Raw genomic sequence first — 22,531 nt, forward strand, 5'->3', positions numbered from 1 at the left:
CTATTTACTGTCATTCATTCATAGTAAGAATCATAAGAGAGTTGAAAACTAAGGCATGCACTTTATTCTTTAAAAAGGCAAGTAATGGGAGATTACAAAAACAAAACACGACTGCTGGAGGGCATAGCCTCATAAGGACCAGGAAAATGCACATCATTTGGTATCCCCTTTCAAATGCTACTGCGGCCTAGGGGCTATAGATGGACTATAAAACTAGGAGTAGTGGAAGTGACATCATGCAGCTTTTGTTCCCTGATGACATCACCGGGTTGACACCTTGTCCTTCTCTTACCCCTTCAGCTGCCTTCTATTGGCTGATGAAGTGCTACGTAAAGGAGAAGACATGCAAACTATAGCAGGCTTCCTTCTGTTCCTGGCCCTACCTTCATGTCCTCTGAGAACAGACGTAGGAAATACAGTGCCGGAGGGACAACGAACAAGCAAGGGAATGCAGCTACTACCTCCCCCCCAATGAAAACGTCTTCCCATTGTTTCTACGAACGCACTGAATGAATATCCTTAAACTTAAAAAAGGTTTCTCTGACAAGTGCATGGTTTTCTTACCTCTACTTTGCCGAGCATCAAAACCATACATATTTCTCAACAACACGCAAGAAAATAAGAGGATTTTGTGTCCTGCAAGGTTATGTCTGCAAAGCTCATCTTTTAACAATTCTCACCTTTCCTATAATATCATTTAGAAATCTGGTTTTATCATATTACCCTTCTATAATATCTTCTTCAGCTAAAATCACCAAATCATAAACTAGACACAAAGCTAAATTTCTTAAAAAACACGGAAAACTCCATGGCAATGAGAGGATCGTGTGTCAACCTTTTCGACATAAAAATGTATCATACAATTATTTTTATTTTTAAAAGGGAAAACTAAAATACTGCTTCTCCAGTGGAAGCATGGACGTGGTACATTTTCCCAACTATCCCAGAAAAAAATAAGAGATTGAGTTTGCCTGAGCTTGCTTGACCTCTTTTTAGTTGAAATCTATTTTCTTGTTGAAAGGAGCAAATTAGCATAAATGGGTTTACTACGTTAAATGTACCAATAAGAACAACGCATTATACGTGACCACAGTTGCTGTGCACGTATATGCTTATTTGCAGTCAGAGTGGTGTACAAATATCTCCAGGACCACAACAGGTCAGTTAAGGTCAAAATAAACATGAGAACTTAATGTATTTTAATAATACACAAAAAGGAATTGTGCTACATTTTTCGCAGTAATGTATTTTGTTTGTGGTGTTATAGGTTTGTTAATTTTATGTTGGTGAGCCAGGTCGGACTTATTTAATCGCAGATAATGATATTTTTTTTGTTTATTTGCGGTTTTGCTTTGTTGGGTTGCTCTTCTGCTTCTCATGGTGTATGCAAAGGAATGTAGGTGAGTGAGTAGGGATTGATTAAGTCAGTTTCTGCTGGTTTCAAGGAGGAAAGTTTGTTATAAGACCTCAGTAAGTCACTACATCAGCCCAGCAATTATGGATCTGTTTTTTGTTTTTGTTTGCAAATTGTTTGGATGGCTGTTGGGGTTCTTCTGCAGAGAAAGTAATTTTTCAATTTGTATATTGTGCATGAGTTGCCAGAGGAGAATTTGCTTTATGGGAAGTTATCTTAGCTTGTTTATTGGAAATGCAATAACTGTCACAAATAGGTTGAAAGAAAAACCTTTAGTATGTTCTGGCTACTAGAGAACTCAACAGGGAAGTTAAACACAGATTTGCCGCAAAGTTGGGTGTTGCAGAAAAGTCACTGCATTGTTTGTAGTAATTTATGGCTAAACGTGTCCTCCTTCAGCATCAAATGAGTATTCAAAAGTAGCCTACAGTAGATAAGAGATATCCAGGGAATATCTAGAACTCTTGGGCAACAAATATTCAGAACACAACCAAAATAGGTCAAAGATTTAAGCCATTATCTCTTCCAAGGTAGAAGTGGACGTGCAGCACACAGAGCACTAACTATCCAAGCAAAAATGTTCTGTAATGTTAACATTTAATCGTAGTGGTAACAAGAAGAGGGTAATAGCAATCCCTGATGAGGGATAAGCCACACTTCTGGTAGACAGACAACTATCTCAGATCAAAAAAATAAAGCGCCCTAGTAGTGTGGAGGGTAGGAGTGCTGTAAACACTGAAAACACTGATTACCGAACAGTGCTGGTCAACAGATCAAAAACCTGTGTGAAACTGCCATTTACAAATATATCAAGGAAGTGCTATTACTGAATATTTCTCATTTAATCGTAGTGCCCTATTGTTTATAAACTCAACCCTAACCAGCCAAACTCTGGATGTAGTGAATGCCTATACTTGCCCAAATATAAATACGCATACCTAGTAGCTCAATAAATATCTTTCACCAAATGGTGCAGACCCAAGTCAAAACCTACATTTTGTACAGTGATGTTGTAGAACAAGGTTTCAAGCCACCTTTCTGCCTCTTCAGAGGATCACTAAGGATCATCAGCCGATCCTCTAAAAGTGCAATGCATGTTTTTATTGTCTATGCTGAAGAAGGAATCCCTGGGACTGACAAAGCCATACATCTTGGTGTCCTGAATAACCTTAAGGCAAAATCTTTTAAGATCAGAAGCATCATCTTCTCAATAAATACCTTCCTAACACTGGAACACACAATTCACATTTCTAAATCTCGGACTCCACTCTCAGGAATGTTTTTGCAGGACAACTAAAAGTAAAGTCACCCTTCTATTTTGTAGGATTCCAATCTCTCAGATTCTTCGGACAATGCCTGCCCTAACTTCCAGAACTATCTCTCAGCCATTGTCAATTGAATAAACAACAACTTCCTGAAAATCCAAGAGAAATAATTCTTCTAGGGTAATTCAACTGCTCCCTGGTCCGTTCACGGATGACCTGCAGCCTTGGGCCAATCCCCCACTCCAGGAGCTAACATCAGAAAGACGGGTGTCTGGCTGGTTTAAAACCTTACCTTATCCATTCAAGTCAGTAAACTTTCTGCCCGGTCTAGTCACCTGCTTTGTTTGCTTCAAAAAATGGGCCAATTCCTAACGCTTGATTATCCAAACCTTAATTTCATCAAGGTTCGACTTTTGAAACCCACTTCACTGGGACGCCCTCACAAATCATTGTGCCACATTCAACAAATTCAAAACTCTGCAATTTAACTTATCAATGTACCTCGAAATGTTGTCATTTCCACTTTCAGGATTCCTTTTCACTGGCTAACCATCCCAAAACACATTCTTTTCAAAATCCCATGCATAGCACATCGTGCAGTTCCTGAGACTGGGCTTTTCTACGTGCGCACTAAGTTGACTCTCTACAAATCCCTGAGACTTCTCACTATCCAGCTCTAAGTTCTTTGGATTCACTGTCAAACAATGAGCGGTCACAATCTGTACAATACAGACCTATCCAATTTTAACCTGATAAAATAATAAAAATTGGTTTAGAAATAAAAAACAATTGGCGTCATGCCGTCTCCTATGTAGCACTAAAATACTAGAGTTCGGTATCTACATCTGATCGGTTAATCTCTCTCATGAAAAACCCCAATAGGCCTAGCTTTTCTCACATGATTTCTAATAACTGGTCTTCTCTTCTTCTGCTGACAACTCAAGCATCTCTTTAGTACCAGGACAACCTTAAGGGTAACAACTCGCACTCTATAAATCCCTTTGGATTGGATTAGGTTTACCTCACATAAACCCTTTGTGTATCCTGTCACTCAAAGTTAGATATGAAGGTGATGATATAATCGATTAGCTCACCATTGTTCTTCTGTGTCCTTGCATTTAGTTTTCAGTGCTTCTGTGTTTTTTGATCACAGTTTGGGCTACAAGAGACTTTTGATACATAAATAAATATGTGGAAGCAGAAGTAAATCGTCTGCAGACTCAGAAAGCAAGTCCTTCCACTCAAAGGAACTATGTTTGACCTCATTGTCACTGGTTCAAATCCTGGTATATGCACTCAGCCGTTCACGCTTCCTAGGTCAACAAAATGTGTAACATTGAGTTGTATAACAACCAACATCTGTTATTTTAGTACCAAGAGACCCTTTAGAGTGAGCATGCGCTTTACAAATACATTTGTTATGTTTATATTAAAGTTACATTTCAATGAAGTTGAAAGGCTACACAATTTCTTTTTGACTGTGCCTCACACAGATCCTCCCTCATGCATTAGGGATATGAATGTAATATTACTGTGTCTTCTGGGACATATATGGGTCACATGTACATCAACGTTGCTGAAAATAAATATGATCTTACTAAATATATTCTACCACATCTGATAAGTCCCTTATTTTATCATTAGAGCCAATATAACATAGCATGTTTCTACCAACAGACAATATAACCTTACATTTATATCAACGCTGTGAGAGTGGAGGCACAGACTCAATGTCACAATAATCGTGATCCATGAACCTGTCCTTGCCATTGAAATAAAAGTGATTTTACATTGTCCAATGGTACATATATTACATTTAAATGCATGTAAATACATTGAAGTGCATATTTGTGTGCACTTGTATACATATGTCTGCACGCACATGCACATATAAAGTTGCTCAACGGAACAATAAATTGAAATAGTAATAAACTATTGCATGTCTAAATGTGTAAGATGGTTCAGGAATCTGACAGTGGTTACATCACTACACCACCCTTAACAAGCGGTAATATAGCATTCATTTGTGCAGCTTAGATTACAAAAAGCAGCAATATAGTACATAAGTAGTCAAATGTATCTATTACAAATACTTCCATTCCAATATACATATATCTACCATATTATAAATACTTTACCTGGGAGATTATTCACATGTGCAAAATTAAATATACATAACGAAGCACTATGCGCTACTCATTTTCATATTCTTGGCAGGAAGTGAGTTACTGTCATGGCCGGAGAGATCTTGATTCCTTTTTTCACTCTGCCATATTTGCTTAATCCTAAATAAGCTCCTCGGTATGTTGTAGATTCATATGCATTATAGTTGTTTGCCAGTAAAATCTCGTTAAATTTGCATTCATCTTGAAAAGATTCCTGAAAAAGAAAAGGAATGGTTTTTACGCTGGAAAAAGGGTAGAAAGGAAGAACAATAACATGTCTCTTTCTTTTTGTACCAAAAAGAGAGGCATGAATAATATATGAAAAGTCGACAGAAGGTCAGATCTATGGTGCTAGTGGGTTACAATCGGATTTTAAGTCTGCTATGAATTCATTCATGAATCCATATACTTCAGTCTGTACTTTACTCATCATGCAAAACAAGTGCAAATATCCCTTTGAACCAGCACACCACACTCAATTTTCCTTATTTTTTTTGGTCTAATTTCTGTACCTCAGTTATGGAACCTCTCCACTTTAGAATAGATGTCCGGGTATCCAGAGATTTGTGTAGCAGACATGTAGGCTAAGTAATATTCTAGCGGAAATGGTGGCAGGGGTGACAGTCCACCATTAAGGTATTTACATGGCACCAGTTTCCTCTGTAAAACTGTTGTAGTGCACATTTCCTTGTTTGCTATGTGGGCCCAGGGCTGTCTTTGGATGGTGGAGGTTGTGTGTGAGCAGGGCAAGAATAGTGAAAATTTGAAATGAAATTTCAGGTGTCCTTGTTGGACTTTGTTGGGCCAGACTCCTACTTCTTTCCTGTATTTAAGATTCCTTTTCAACAAGGCTGGTTTGGGTTCTTGTATGATTGAGTTTGAGTGTGTCACTTCTTGGACAAAACTGCCAGACGCCACTTTAACCTTTAGTTTTCTTTCCCATTCAGGGTGAAAAGTTTGGAGGATTCTGATTTTGACGAGTCCTTGCTGGGCAACCTTACACAAAGTACAACCAACAACCTAAAATTCCATAGCTTGGGTAAGATATACTTATTTTAAATGATTTTATGAGCTTATGGAATGACCAAACCACAACTTGTCAATTCTCTATAAGATGTCTGGCTATCTTATAGCTTGTTCATAGTTGTTTATCATAGATCAAGAAGACTTGTGCCAGATCTGTGCCAGTGAGTTGTGTAGAAACTATCCAGTATTTTCCCAGACCACCTTTTGTGAAATCTGAATACTAAAGAAGATATGAGCACATATCTTGGAAGCAGACACAGAGTTATGGTAGAAACAAACCTGTGAAGAGGGATAGAGGTTCCTAGAACTTTCCTGAGAATAAGACACCTCCATGTCCCTTATTTATTCCCTTTCAAAGTATCTGAAGGAGCTAGCATTAAAAACAATATAAAATACTATTATATGTTTGCTTGAGACACTTATAATATCAGCATTTGACAAGGCTAGAACTATTTAGGCTACAGATAATACATACCCCATAGTCTAAACTAATGTATTTCTCCTTATAAAGATGAATGGATAATAAAGGGAGCACGGACCTTGCACCAGCCATACAAAACGAAGATCAATCCCACACTTTTGTTCTCACTTTAAATTTGTTTTCCATAAAAATAAAATTCATCCAAATGCACACTTTTTCTCATAAAAATACACCCACCCATTTTCAAACATTCCATTAATTCCATTCACACATGATCCATACCCTATCCCCCCCAACTGTATAACATCTAACTATCATTACACGGATTTTGTTTTTCAATTATATTAATAGTGCGATGGTAAAGTGCTGTTTCAAAACATCAGCACAGCGTTATAGTGGATCATTTTATTGGCAGCCCCATTTATCAACACACTCACAACATTTGCTCTTCTCCTTACAGTGATGATAAAGTGAATATACTGGGGAGGGGAGAGCCATTACATTTAGAGTCTCAAGGTACACGTTGTTATAATGTTATTGTTATAATCTTAGTTTTCTTGCTTCCTCTACAGGGTCATATGCTCATACTGAGTGCATTCACTTACTCTAGTTAAAATATTAAGTGCAAACATAGAGCACATCACTTCTATTCATATGTTAAATTAGACTAAGCATCGACTCTTATAATCCTTCCTATCAAAACCCATTTGAGAGGGTCACTTGGGGCAAGCAGGAGTAACGGAGCCCAACCGTGGGGGTTAGGGTTCTTTCCGCCTCACGCCCCAGGGCCTGAGCTGCTTTTGATTCTGAGTAGGCTTGTGCAAGATTTTAATTCCCCTAAGATAGAATGTGGAGTTTGTTTATAACATCTTATAAACATAACTACCCCTAGGCACATGGTAGGAAAATAGGGTTAAGTATGCCTGAACCCAGAATGTTAAAATGCATCTTTAGTGAGGGTGATTTTTACATTCTGTGTTTGAAAATACCACTTTTAGAAAGTAGGTATTTTCTTACTCAGCCATCCAGTATGCCTCTGCCTGGTTTGTGTATTGCATGTCTGGCTTTTGAATGACAGGGGCTGGGGAGGAGCAGTGGCTCCAGAGAGCCTGAAGAGGCAGGGCTGGACTGAATTGACCTGGGCTGCATTTAGAGCAGGGGGAGGAGATTTCCTTTCACCTGAATGGGTCTGGTCTGCCAAGGACAATGCTGTCTCCACCTCCTGCCAGGAAGCTGCACCAGAAAGGACAGAACCGGTTTTGACCAAGCACAGGGCTTCTCTGCCACCAGAGAACAAAGGATTTTGTGATACAAATATTGGGGCCAGACCCCAGAATTTTAGATAACTTCTGGGAATCAAGAGGAACCTTTGCCGACGAGAAGAGCCGGAGAAGCTGAGGAGGAATACTGCCGTGTGCTGCTTGCTGTCTGGGGTTGGCCTGCAGTGGCTACTTGCTGCCAAGGAAAGGAGAAATGACTTTGCTGTGTCCCCTGCTTTAGGAAGATCTCCAAGGGCTTGAGTTGAGCTTGCCCCCTGTTCACAAGGTCTCAGGAACATCAAAGACCTCACAAAACTTTTGGGCACAGTCTCTGGAACCGCTGGTTTCAGTTGCCTGGAGATAAAAAGGGTAACCGACTCTGCCACCGAGTCCGTTGCAGGATTTCGTGCCCTGAAGGCACCGTAGAGCCCACCGCCTCTTTTTGCAACGCAGCCCTGGTCTCACCAACTCGGTCAACGAGCCACTGCTTGGACTGCGTCCTTTGGGCACCACACTCCCCACAGCTTCATTACATGCTGCACCGACGTCATCGACTCCGTCTCTGTCCGACTTGAGCACCGACCGGCTCCGTTGCTGCATCGTGACCTGTTAGCACCGCATCGAGCCCTGCCTCACCCTGCAGCGGAAGTCTTGGTCTCACCGACTCCGTCAACAAGCCGGTACCTGCATCGAGCCGTGAGGACACCGCACACTGCAACGCTTCCATCTCACATCACAATCACAATGGTTGCCCCGGACCTGCTCGCACCATTGTGTCGGCTACAACAACAAAAGTTACTGTCTATGAATCTGTCAACGCTTTTGCTAACCCATATCGACGCGGATGGCTGGAATTGTTAGACTCTGTCATATTCAGTTCTGCGGTAGCCCCAGATGGAGCTACCGAATCAGAGGAACTGTATTTTCAATTTAAAGGTTATTTTGCAAAGTAACTATTTTTAAGAGTACTGTATATTGGATTTTTGTCGTTCTTGGTCTTGTTGGTTTAGATAAAGTTAACTTATTTTTCTAAACTGGTGTGGTGTCTAGTTGTAGTGTTTTCACTGCATTACTGTATGTGTTCACAAATGCTTTACACACTGCCTCTGAGATAAGCCTGTTTGCTCGTACCAAGCTACCACGGGGTGAGTAGGGGTTATTTTAGAAGTATATCCCCCTAACCCTGACTAGAAGCAAGGGTCCCTACTTGGACAAAGGTACATACCTCTACCAACTAGAGTTATATATATATATATATATAACTTCCAGGTAATATTCATCATAAACACATCATACAATTAATCAATCAATATACATACAAATTTCATATTATGTAGCTTAATAAATACATAAGACATAGCAAATTTTCGAACAAAATGGCTATTAACCAAAGTGCCTTAGGGAACAAACCATGATATTTTATTTCTGTGTTTAGCTTTAAGTAACTATGGTTTTGTTGTTATTTTATATTTATTGTGGATGTGTTTTTTTTAACCTTGTATAACTTCTTTTCCAAAATAAACTTGTTTGACTGACTGACAGTGTCCTCATGCCAAAAACTGATGCATGGACCCGTTTTGTGTTAACGACCGATTTGCATTTTTTGTAATTCATTGCAATTTAGTTTCATTTTTCCCATATTTTGCGTAATTACAAGAAAGCAAATGAAGCTTTCACATACCTGGGCCAAGTACTTTCAGCGCTTGACTATCACTATTAGCACAGATCGAGAAGTTCAAGGCGCTACATGTGGAGGCTAGCACAAGGTATGCATAAGCTCATAACTCAAAATACCCCCAGTGATCTCAATAATTTGATTTTCTATGTTTTGTTATGTTATATTAAGGGGATTTGTACAGCTCATGGCTGCCCCAGCGCGGGGCATCCCGGCGCTAAAAGATCCACGATACAGGTCAAGTGGTTGCTGGATGTTGAGCATAGAGACTGTCTAATTGGTTTAGTAAGAGCCAAGTTTTTATAGCCTTTCTATTGGTCAGGTGCTTGTCAATAATTCTGATGGATACAGGTAATGAGTTCCATAGTGTAGCTGCCAGCACCTTGAAAGAGCAGTCCCCAGCTCGTGCTCTGTTGACTTAGGGAATGCATGCAAGGTGCAGATCTGCTGACTGCAACATGCTTCATGGTAAGTATGACATAAGTAGGCCGGAAAGGATAGAAGGGGCTTGCTTAGTGAGAATATTATGCTCTAGGGCGTAGAAGGAATTGATTCTGCTTTAACTGAGTATTTGTCTCGATAGATAATCGCTAGGCCACCTCCCTTCTTTGTTAATCTGTCATGTCTAAGTGCACAGTAGCCGTCGGGGGTGGCAATGCTGAAATCGGGTTCAGATGAAGTATCACCCCATGTTTCCGTTATGAACAGGAGATCTAGGTTGTGGTTCGTTAGCAGGTCAGAAATTTCGAATTTGTGTTTAGGGAGGGAATGTGCATTTATAAGGGCGGAATGAATGTAATCATGCTTTGTGGGAAAGGGGTGAGAGTGCGAGGGTGGGGGTCTAATTGGTAAATCCAGATTAATCGAACAGTTAGGGCAGATAGTAGAGACTTTAGTGGTAAGTGAGTCCAAGTTAAAATAGGGACAGTGGTGAGTGTGCGTGATGTTGTTGACATCTTTTAGCTGAATACTTGTATAGGTTAATACCTTGCCGAACGATGATGGTGTTCTAGGGCCAGGGGGCATGGCCCTGGGCCCGGTCCAGGCATGGACGGGCGCAGACGGGCTTGCCTCTGGCGTGCCGGCGGCACGCCCGCTGTGCGTTGCGAAAGGCATGTGATTTTTATGGTGCGGTAGGTTAGCTGGTAGACTGCTAACCTCTGTTGTCACCGGAAGTGTGTAGTGAGCGCTTCCGGAGCTTGCGTTAATCCCTCCACAAAACCTGAAGTATCAGTGGTGGACCGGGGAACACGCAGGGCATACAAGAGAAGAAAGATGAGCAACACAGCTAATTAGACATCAAATGCTTTAAAAATACTTTTAAAAAACAATAGTGCAATAAGTAGTCAAGTGAAAAGTTTGGGAGCCCTTTGCCAGGCGCTCCAGGCGGTAATAGCAACCGTGCTGCTAGCGTTACTTTTCAGATTGAATAACATCCACTGCGCGCTGCGAATTGCATGTGAGTTTTATGGTGCGGTAGGTCAGCTGCTAGACTGCTAACCTCTGTTGTCACCGGAAGTGTGTAGTGAACACTTCCGGAGCTTGCGTTAATCCCTCCACATGATCTGAAGTATCAGTGATGGACCGGGGAACACGCAGGGCATACAAGAGAAGAAAGATGAGCAACACAGCTAATTAGACATCAAATGCTTTAAAAATACTTTTTAAAAACAATAGTGTAATAAGTAGTCAAGAGAAAAGTTTGGGAGCCCTTTGCCAGGCGCTCCAGGCGGTAATAGCAACCGTGCTGCTAGTGTTACCTTTCAGATTGAATAACATCCACCACCTTGTCCAAAAAGTGGCTGGCCAACATATCACACTAAGGGGCCATTCCGATCCGGGTCGGGCCGGGCCAGATCCAGAGTGTTTTCAGACCGAGCTGGAGTCCTGCAGTCCGACCGAGCAAGTACGATGCGGCCATATGCTGCCGGACTCGGTTTGGTCGGACTCCCATAGAAGTCAATGGGAGCCGGTCGTATGACGCGTACATGGGGTCCCATTGACTGAATGGGTATGTCTCGCACAAGGGCGCCCCCTACAGTGGGTACGCGTCGTTGCCATCCGCAATGTATATGCCTGTGTTGGGGGGACCCTTGGGTCTCCCCCTGTGTCCGAGTCGTAGGGCTGCGGGTGACAGGGGGGCCGACGCAGACCCCCAAAGGCAACTTCACGGACGTTTTGCGAGCCGGACACTCCGGCTCGCACAAGCTGTCCGACGCGTGGATCGTACTGGCTTGGTCGTAAATCGCATCCATTGCACGCCACGGTTAGCTTACGACCGAGACGTATGGAGCGGTTCGGACCCGAAAACGACTCGGTCGGTGAATTTCACGTAGCTCGCATCGTACTTGCTCGCTCGTACAGCTGTTCGAGTCAGGCGGAAAACAAGCGTACGGCTCGTAGTTTTTCTGGCCAGATCGCGTTCGGTGCCCTTCCAACCCAGATCGGCCCCTGTGTATTAGAGGTGATAGTAGGTTCTCCTGCCAACTTTGGATTTCTCATTTCGTTGAGAAGGGAGAAAATAACCTTTGGAGGATTGTTGCTCTCTTTAATTTTGGAAGCCACGTAATCCTCCCTGGCCCTATGGATCAATTTGTGGTAGTCTCTGATGGATGCACAGTATTGGCGTTTGGCTATTGGGTCATATCTGCGTCTCTACACCCGTTCAAGCTGTTTAAATTTTTTTCTTGCACTGATCACCGACTCAGTGAACTATGGGTTAGACTGAGTTCTTTCCCTGTAGCTAAGCTTAGCTGGAATGCAGCTGTTCAGGGAGTGAGTAAGCCAGTCATGGAACATGTCAAGTGCTGCATCTATGTTCGAAGGCAGCTGAGGTTTCTGTGCCTGCAATAGGTTACAGAACTGATCTTCATCTAGTTTATGCCATGGACATTTTAGTATAGGCTGAGGGCCACTCCGTTTAGAGTGGCCTTGCCAGCATAGGGATATGGAGTTGAGAAAGTGGTCTGGCCATATCACAGGGAGAGGAGGAAGGATCTTTATAACAAGTATATTAGAAAAGACAGGATCTAACAAATGTCCTGCTAAATATGTGGCACTAGGGACGTGTTGCAGCATCTGGCATGCTGCTAGGTCTGATATAAAACTGTCTGTCTCCTTCTTTTGGTCATTTTCCAAATGGAGATTTAAATCTCCGAGGATATTGAAATTAGCAGATTTACCAGCGCTTCCTTGAAAGTTTTAGATGGGCCTCGGGGTCAATAAATTAGTAGGCCAGAAACTGTGAGGTTACAGTTAAAAGAGATTTTAAAAAGAGCACACTCGCAATCTGGGATATTTTCCCTTGTAAAACTGCAGAAATAAGACTCTTTAAAAATGATCGCTATGCCTCCCCTCTATAGTTGACTCTGTTTAGTTGTTTCATGGTGTATCCTTGGGGAAGAGCCAGCCAAGGTATAGATACAGAGTCCTGTGTCAACCAGGTTTCAGTTAGAAACAACACATCCGGGGACTGTTCATGTAGTATGTCAAACACCTCTGCATGGTGTTGGACCAACTACCGGCAGTTTAAGCTAAGAAGCCTAAACTCCGAGGTATGAGGAGGTGGTGCATTATTCAAACCACTCTCCTTATTTTAAAACCACATTTTTTACAAGTGCTAGGGCCAGTCATAGGGGCCCAGGCATGGGCAGTACAAGTATTAGCTTTAGCTTTAAGGGCTAAAATCTCATCTTGTGAGTAAGCTAGCTTGTGGCTACTTGGACAGGCATTGTGCCTGGCGCCTGGTGACATCCAGGTGTGGACGGGCGAAGACGGGCTTGCCTTTGGCGCGCCAGCGATGCGCCCTCTGCATGCATCCACAGTGCACCTGCTGTATGCGTCCGCGCTGCGGCGTGCATCAAGTAGCTGGGGGGCACAACTGGCTCCACCCAGCTGGCGTCTGATTGGCTAAGGTCAGCCAATCAGCGCCAAGCAAAGCCGTAATGCGGAAGCAAAATGCTTCATCTAAAGGACGTTGAAGTGCAAGTGGCAATTATCAAAATCGCAAGTCAGGCAACAAAAACATCAGGAAAATACAATATGCAATATGCATCGTCCCCCCTCCCGAGACCTAAGCAAACATCCTCCAACAGTTACTATGCAGCGTTAGGTATCTGGCAAAGAAACAGCGCGTCTGCGCTGCGGCGTGCAGCAAGTAGCTAGGGGCCACAACTGTCTCCTTACAGCTGGTCAGCCAATCAGCACCAAGCACAACCGTAATGCGAAAGCGAAATGCTTCAACTAAAGGACGTTAAAGTGCAAGTGCCAATTATTAAAATCGCACGTCGGGCAATAAATACATCAGGGAAACACAATATGCGTTCCCCCCGCCACTCCCTCACCAATAACACCACCACCAATACCACCACTACCACCACCCATACTACTACCACCACCACCACCAATACCAATACCACCATCAATACCAATACCACCACCACCAGAAATACCACCACCACCAATACCATCACCAGTACCACCACCACCAATACCACCACCACAATACCACTACCAATACCACCACCACCAATACCACCACCACTTCCACCACCAATACCACCACCAATACCAGTACCACCACCACCAATGCCACCACCACCAATACCACCACCACCAATACCACCAACATTATACCACAACCACCGATACCACCACCACCAATACCACCAATGCCACCACCACCAATACCACCACCACCAATACCAGCACCACCAATACCAGTACCACCACCACCAATACCAATACCACCACCACCAATAACAATACCGCCACCAATACTGCCATCACCACCACCAATGCCACCACCACCAATACCTCTTCCACCAATACCAATACCACTACCAATACCACCACCACCAATACCACCATCCCAGCGCCTCTCTCTCTCACTATTAATAGCAGGGTCACTGTACGAAGCCGGAGCTGCAGCTGAGACCATCCCTCCCTCCATGCCTGCCATAAAGCACAGCCCGCCCTGCACAAGGAGGCGAAGCTAGGGCCCTACTACAGCTGGAGTGTTTTTATTAGGCCAAAGATAGCAATGACATTACGCAATGCCAAACTGCACAATTAAATCACAGAGAGGGCAGGAAATAGCCCCCCCCCGCTCTTCCTCCTGACCCGTGACAGTATATTCACAGAGCGAAAGGTGTTGGAGCACTTTGTTAGGGTTCATAGCTCGGCTCATATGTAACTCTCACTTCACACTTTGTGTCTGTGTAATTTACAACAGTACACCTCTTCTTCACTGCACTATTTATCACTACTTTGCAGATGTCGCATGCCGGTCTCTTCCTCTGATATTTACAATCTAACAAGCGGTCGAGAGAGCCCTTTATTGCAATGCAATAGGTCTTGCTTTTGCGAGAGTTTAAGCTGTTAGTATTGTAAATGACAATGCCTTTTATTAATGTTTTCAAACCCAAAACATAAATAAAAGGCATTGTCATTTACAATGCCAATAGCTCAAACCTGCGTGAATGCGAGACCTATTGTATTGCAAATGCTTGTTTTATTTACCCATTCAGCGCAGCATCGGGGATGCTGTCAAGGATAGCTAAAAGCCATGGGCGAGACATATTGGCTTTGCTAAACGCATGCTTATCTAAAAACAACAATTGGCAACTTTGAAACCAAGGACAATTTATACAAATTAAATAATAAGAGAAAGGCTGAGTGAGTAATGATGCAACATGTGAAAGTGTGTGAGTCTGCATGAAAGCTACTGCTTCCGAGGGAGCTGCTTCAGTAAGAGCCGTTGATTCGGCTGTTTGATTTGTGTAAGCCGGTGTCAGACAGAAGCTTTGCTTGCCGATTACAACTAAGAACAATCCTTGAATGATAATTGATTGAACATAAACAGAGAATGCTAACGGATATCTTCAGTGAGAAGCAATAACATATTTGTATAAGAATCTCCAGCGTAAGTTTAAGCATTTAAAAAAACAAGGGAAAAAGAAACAAGGGAAAGGTATGAATACAATGCTAGTGAATGTTTTATTCTTAGAGCGCATCTTTTTACAGGAACGTCGTCAGCTCAGAAAACGAGAACTGATTAATAAGCATTGGCCAACTCAACGGGTTTCACTGCCAGAACCTACTGGCTTTGTCAATGCTTGTCAATTTATTCGTGAGATTTTGCTTCATGGCCTTCATATCATGTGTTCACTTTGTGAATGATGCATGACATGCTGATTTTGATGAGGGTCTGGTTCGGGACTAACAAAATAACCTTTCTTTTCTCTAATTGGCTGAATGGCCTCGATAAATCATCACAACTAGGAACTTGGGGGCAGATTTACAAGCCCCTTGCGCCTCATTTACGCCGCCGTTGCGTCACTTTTGTGACGCAGCGGCGGCGCAAATCCTGCGCCATGGTGCGGGGTACTTACAACGTGACGCATCTGGGAGATGCGTCACGTTGTAAAGCCCTGCGCCACATGTAGGCGTTCCTGCGCAGGGGGGGGCGTTCCGGCACAGGAACGCCTCCTAAAAGTGGCTGAGCGAAATCTACAAGATTTCACTCAGTCACTTTTAGGCCCATGCTGCGTCAAAACCCTGTGCCTGCCTGAAGCAGGCGTAAGGATTGACGCAGCATTAGCAAGACAGTGCCCCCCAGACCATTGCTGGAGCTGCGTCTCGCTTGCGACACAAATCCAGCAATGCGCCACTTTTACTGCACAGATGCGTCACGCATCTGTGCCGTTTTTGCCCCATGGTGCGCCGCATTGTAAATGCGGCGCATCCATGGTGGCGGAGCTGTGGCGCACAATAACTGGCGCATCCCTGCTGATATGCAGGGATGCGCCAGCTATTGTAAATATGCCCCAATATTTTTTAAGAGGAAAAATGTGACAAAATTAAGCTGGGTAACTAAGCTCTGAGGAGACATCACCTAATCCACCTTGGGTAAACAATGGATGCCTGCGTTTTATAGTTTTGCTTGCCTACATAGTTTGGATATTTTTTTTAGCTATGCTGCATGAATACGCCTTCATTATTCAAACTCAGATTGGACTTGCTGTGGCAGGTCATACCTCCGAACTCCTAACTACAGAGTTTTCCGTATCAGCACTACCATGGACTATGACTGGTGCAAGCTGGGCCAAACTGGCTTTAGCGGGCACCGGATACTTTCCCAGTGGGCCGGAAGGGTGGGGGCAGGTTTTGGGCCGTTGGGGGTAGTTTTGTTAGCAGGGCAAGTTTTGCAGCAGTGCTGCAATATCGCCCCCTGTAACAAAAGTGGGAGCAGTGCTTCTCACTAGCACCCTCTCTGACGCCCCCCCTCCTACACTACCGGTCGAGCATATTGCCAGGGCTGGTTTCTGTTCCCAGTCTGGCCATGGGTCTAAACTGTGAACCCAAGAAAACAGAAGCAGTGACTGAGACCCAGAAGGCACCAGACAGCCGATCAGCCGCACGTTTTCCTGCTACAATCCCTCACGGACTCCTTAGTCTTCATCAATGTATTTGCTTCAGATTCCTAAAATAAGGAAAGTCCGTCAAGGGTATAGCTATTTTGCCTTTCAGATCGCAGCCCTTTGGAATGCACATTCGTCAAACGTGAACCACACCAACCTGTCAAATTTTAGGGAACTCCTCGGGACATGGCTGTTTACATCAGAGGCGAGCCAGGGTGTTAGTGCACTCTTTCAGTGCTAGGACTCTAGAATTACTTAAAATAAAATGAATACATATGCCTATTATGCTGACCTCATTAGCAGATTTTTCTGTATCAATATTTTTCCTATTTTTTATTGGTGATTTGGCCTCTACATTCCTACTTTTGTTTGTCTCATAGTGTGAAAATGGAACATCCAACACACCCTTCTTATGAATTTACATTGCCTGCCTATTTGTGGTGCAACATGTGGAATTATCTTGATGTGAATATGCCCAAATTATTGGTACTTTTTACAAATGGCAAGCAAATGCTCACAAATGTCCAAGTTGTCATCTCTCTCTATATATGCCCAGTCTTACTTTCTTTTACTTTGGCGCCCACAACCCTGATCTAGAGGCTACAAACATGCTGTGGCCGCTAACTGCACCTTACACAGACAATTTACTATCAATATTCACACAATCCAATACTTACGGTCCAGGCGAATAGCAATAATCTCATGCAACATATGATCATTTCTACAACCCGCACTGGATTAAAAACAAAATGGTGTCCTCACACTCCCCAAATCTTCACAACTTCATCACTGACACCCAACATACCAAAAACACACCAAGGACTGTATTACATAAACAAAGCTCTGAGGGGGACTGGTGTCTTAAATAGAAGAGGTCGAGTAGCGCTGTTTCACTGCCTTAAACACTGGTAAGCGGTTGTATGTTCCAGGAACTTAATCGGCACGTTTTATTTTTGGCTCAAAATATAGCTTCGTTTGTAAAATAGTTTTTATACCTGCGTGAATTACTACCAAAGTCTTTGCATTATTGAACATTAACATACACTTTAAACATACTGTCATCATGTATTCCAGTGTTGCACACTCCACTCTTAAGGTAAGCGTAGCCTCGCTTTGAAGTTGGGATAGACATGTGAGATCTACAAGTTTATTAAAGTCAGCTTTCTACCCACATACCAAATAGTATCAAGTCTTCAAGGTCTTCTCACATTCATCCCATTCAAATAATATCACATTCTCCCCTTGCTGTATTATAGAAAATGTGAAATGAAAATATGGAATTGAAGTGAATTTAGCACTGTATGCTCCAACAGCTCTGACAATATAGTGCTGTTCCAATGCTTTGCAAATTTGTACTTAGATTACTTTTACTGCTTGCTGGATTTCTTGGCATTAAACATATATTTTATTAGACTTCACTGGGCATCTCAGAGTGCTGTGTTTGTCCTACACATTTGTTGACATACCTAAAGTAAACAACTAACCATAACTGACGAAGACATACAAAGCAACTTAACATAAATAAAACATAACTGGTCCAACAAAACAGTTAAAACAGAACGCAACACGATAAACACAACATAACACAACAAAATCCAGTATAACAAAACAAAATCACATTGCACTAATGCAGCACAAAAACACAGCAGCACAAACAACATCAAAACACATCACTTTAGCAAATTACTACACAGCTGAAGGGGGCTTGAGTCTGGTTTTCTTCATCGAGGCCGTGAGGGCAACGGCAGTCTTTAAACCGGACACAGTAGGGCAGTGAACGCAGGGAGAACTTACCTGCCAAACAGGCTTTCCGGGACCGCCATGAGGGCCACGGCTCCACCAACTACAGCTCAAAGGTCCCCCTGAGCGGCGCAGCAGGTGACGTCAGTGGCAGGCGTCACCTGCCTACATCTTCGCAGCACGCCTCCCGCAGCGCGGGACGCACCTGAAGGGGGCTCGAGTCTGGTTTTCTTCACCGAGGCCGTGAGGGCAACGGCAGTCTTTAAACCGGACACAGTAGGGCAGTGAACGCAGGGAGAACTTACCTGCCAAACAGGCTTTCCGGGACCGCCGTGAGGGCAACGGCTCCACCAACTACAGCTCCCAGGTCCCCCTGAGCGGCGCAGCAGGTGACGTCAGTGGCAGGCGTCACCTGCCTACATCTTCGCAGCACGCCTCCCGCAGCGCGGGGCGAAGCCCGGGCCAAGGGCGGGCCCGTCCTTGCCCGTCATTGCCAGGAAGAGGCAGGGCTGGGCCATTCCCCTAACAGTGACACCGTGCCTGTGAACTAATGACAAAGTGAAGCCTGCTCATCTCACCGTGAGTAACTTTTGACTAGAAAGTACTGTGCAAGTAGAACATAACTAGTAGCAGGCACCCTTGAATTGAGGCCCAAGACTGCTCATTTGGGGCCACCCGCCTGTAGTTTGACCCAGTGGCAAGGTGGTCGAACTGATACTATTGACATATTCACCCACCGAGGCCTTAATAAAAAAACAGCTTTGCGCGCGTGGTTGGAGTGACCTGGAAGGGTCAAAGACATTGAGTAAAAGTGCCGGTGATTACTGGGGGGTAGAAGACCCATACGGGCGGCACGGGTGATCTGGGAGGGTAAGTGGCGGGAGCACAAGCTGTTAGCCTGGTGTCCCAAGGATAAGATAGTGGCAGTATGGCAGGCACAGCTAGAACACGCTCAATCAAATCAAAATTAAGGCTACCCTCCCAGTTAAAGCCATCCTCAATGGAAGACGGTATAGTGCCCCCACAGGTTCATCCCACGGCAATTGACCGCATGTTGCAAAAAGCGATAGGGGCGGTCTCCAGCGAAATTGAACGTACTGAGAGACGTCTATCTCTCACCCCATCATTAGACACATTGACTCCAATACAAGTGATAGCCTGTGATAGAGAGGAATCCCCCCTCCCCAAACCTTAGAGTCGAGCGCCTTGGATCTCCCATGTGCCCAGCCGATTTTGGAGAGGGACATGGGGGACCACACCACGGGCATGCCACCAGAGGCATGTAGAAAACGCAAGGCCGGCCCAATGAAAGGCAGACCAAAGAGATTAAAAAGCGGCAACGCCCCGCCGTCTACGAGAACTAAAACTCGGACAGGGAGGGAGGATGAGCCTAAACAACATTTAATCCCACCACTCTGGATGTCGCAAATAGTGGCTGACCTTCAATCACAACTGGAAACCTTTATAGTTAGCCAGATTAAACCACTTGCTAGCAGATTGGATAAGATAATTAATGAAATAAAAAGTAGGGATAGGGCTCACAAGTCAGGACCGGACACTGTGCTCACCCCTAGTGTTAGTAGCCCCAATTGTGCCTCTGTGGATGAGGGACAATCTAGTAACCCAGAGGAGAGACAAGCACATGCCAAGCAGACATTAGTATGCGAGGCACATATAACGCAGCAGACCAAGCCCATAAACCAAAAGGGGAAGGTTCAGCTAAAGGGAGTGCCAGGGCAAGACTTAAATGTTATATCAAGGGACCATTTAAGCCCCCTAAATACAGCTCAAATAAAGCAGGCAACTCATCAACCAACGAGTGTACCCAGGCCAGCATCCACAGTTTCCCTCCCAACTATAAATTTAGCGCCAGAGGCATGCCCACTAGTAGTGATTCTTGCAGGGGTCCCAGAACTTAAAGGCGATCAGAAGGAGTCCCATCAGGAATTGAAAATTAAAGTTATATATTGGTTGAGCTGCCACAAACCTTTGCCACAGGGGAAAGATGGAGAGATCCTTTTGGTCAGAAGGGTGAATTGGCTCGGTAACAGGCACAAAGATATTTCAGGAAATTGCATTATTATTAATTTTAGGGATAGTAGCGTAGTTAAATTTATTCTCACAGAGGATACATTAAATCATAGCAGGATCATAAAACCCCTGCCCTTGGACTACTTTTATCCCCGTCAATATGCTCCAAACACGGAAAGACATTATGAGGGTGGACAAAGGGAGCTAATCCTCAAAAATCCTCATGTAATTCAGGGATGTCAGGGAGAAAGGCTGGGGTTGTGGGAAGCAGACTTGGCTAGGTGGGAAAACAGGTTTACTCCCCTCTTGTCCCTAGAGGAAAATGACTGACTAACCTGTTCTTTTGCCACAATGTCATACCAATGTAATGAAGGGAAGTTCACTAATCTGGGGGAATAGGCAGATGAACTGGGCATAGCACAGGCTGCCACCCCTGCAACTAAGTGCCAAAGAAATAACACAGAACAGTTAGTATTGTCATTGGATATAAGAGAGGTTGAGCCAGCTGATCAGCCAACTGTCCCCAGCGGCGACAGACCATGCCCCAATAGAGTGGAAAGCGAGATTGAGGAGGATGGTATACCTCAGGGTTACGAGGGATTAAGAGAGGAGTCAAGGGCGATAGGAGGTTTAGGTGAGGTAAAAGATACTACCCAAAGTCCGGGCCAGGTTAGGTTGCTAGAGGGCGGCCTAAACATCATCTCCTGGAACATAGCTGGTTTGGCAAGCAAATTCCATAACCAGGAGTGGAGGAATTATATTACAAAATTTGAGGTAATAGGCCTCCAGGAAACCTGGGTGACTGAAAATAGCTGCTTTCATATACAGGGTTTTAAATGTTTTTTTATCCCAGCCCTAAAATCTAGTTCCGGTAGAGCTATGGGGGGTTTATCTATATACGTGAACTTAAGGGTGCAAGGCAAATGGACAAATATATCAAGTCCATCCCGAAATGTACAGGCCATAAGGTTTGAGGGGATGGGACTCGGACTGATATTATACAATATATATAATTTGGGTGATGGTGGTGAGGAAAATGATATTTTGGGAGCATTAGATTTTATATTGAGCAAGGATCACCCGCACGCAAATGGAGCAATGCACCCACATCATTTAATTATGGGTGATTTAAACACCCACTTATGCCCTTTTTTGCTTCCAATAAGCTTAGACTGGTCACGCTGTCCCTCGGAAAAAGGGCCTCACTTTGCCCACACAATAGGGGGTAGAGAACTGAGTAAACTCCTGATAAGTTATAACATGGAACACACAATTGACATGATGGCTATGGAAAGTGACGGCTCCCTCCCCCCGACTTTTAAAGGGAGAGGGTGCTCGTCAATTATTGACTATTTCCTAGTCTCTAGGTCCCTTAAGCGCTTGATTATAGCGGTTGGAATCGAGTGGAATCCATTCAGTGATCACAACCCTCTAACAATGAAATTGCAGTACCAGGTATCACCCAGGATAGGTATAGCGGGGGGGGCATAGAGAGGGCGACAGACCAAGGAAGGCGGCTTAAGTGGGCTAAGATTGAGGGTGCAGCATTCTATAGAGCCCTGATCGAGCAAGGGAAACAGCCAATTGAAGAATGGCTTGACCTAGCAACTGAGGGTCCACAATTATTAAGCGCATTTGGGAGGATCACCAGTTTGGTTGACGGCCTTCTGACAATACGAACTGCAAAAAGAATCCCTAATCAACCGAAATGGTTTGATAACAAGTGGTTGGATCCACTTGTATGTTCCAGCTCTACAGAATACGGAAAGTCGCCCACCTTTTGACCTCGGAAGCCTTACTACAGGTCATAATAGCACTGGTGATGTCCCGTCTGGATTTTTCCAATTCCCTTTACCTTGGCCTCCCAAAATCCTTACTGTCCAGGCTACAGCTTATTCAAAACCAGGCCGCTAGACTTGCCTTCAAGATTCCAAGATGGCAGTCGGCCAGACCTCTGTTCCATCAATTACACTGGCTGCCTATCAGTGAAAGAGTAGCCTTCAAGATCTGCTGCCTGGTTTTCAAAGCCCAGACTGGTTCCTCTCCGGCTTTCGTAAAGTCCTTGGTCACTTCTTACTGTCCCCCGCGTACCTTGAGGTCCACTCATCTCCAGC

General features: G+C 44.0%; 1 protein-coding gene across 1 annotated transcript in view; it reads right to left on the reverse strand.

Annotated features, from left to right (window-relative positions):
* The window catches only part of FGF6 (fibroblast growth factor 6), a 59,851-nt gene that overhangs the window by 12,912 nt on the left and 24,408 nt on the right, over nt 1-22,531 (reverse strand). The window contains exon 3 of the mRNA XM_085652589.1: nt 4,818-5,058. Coding sequence (XP_085508715.1) covers nt 4,882-5,058 — 177 coding nt within the window. The 3' untranslated portion in view covers nt 4,818-4,881. The remainder of the gene's footprint in view (nt 1-4,817; nt 5,059-22,531) is intronic.

This window comes from Triturus cristatus, chromosome 4_1 (genome assembly GCF_964204655.1).
Source record: "Triturus cristatus chromosome 4_1, aTriCri1.1, whole genome shotgun sequence".
In the NCBI taxonomy this organism is placed as follows: Eukaryota; Metazoa; Chordata; class Amphibia; order Caudata; family Salamandridae; genus Triturus; species Triturus cristatus.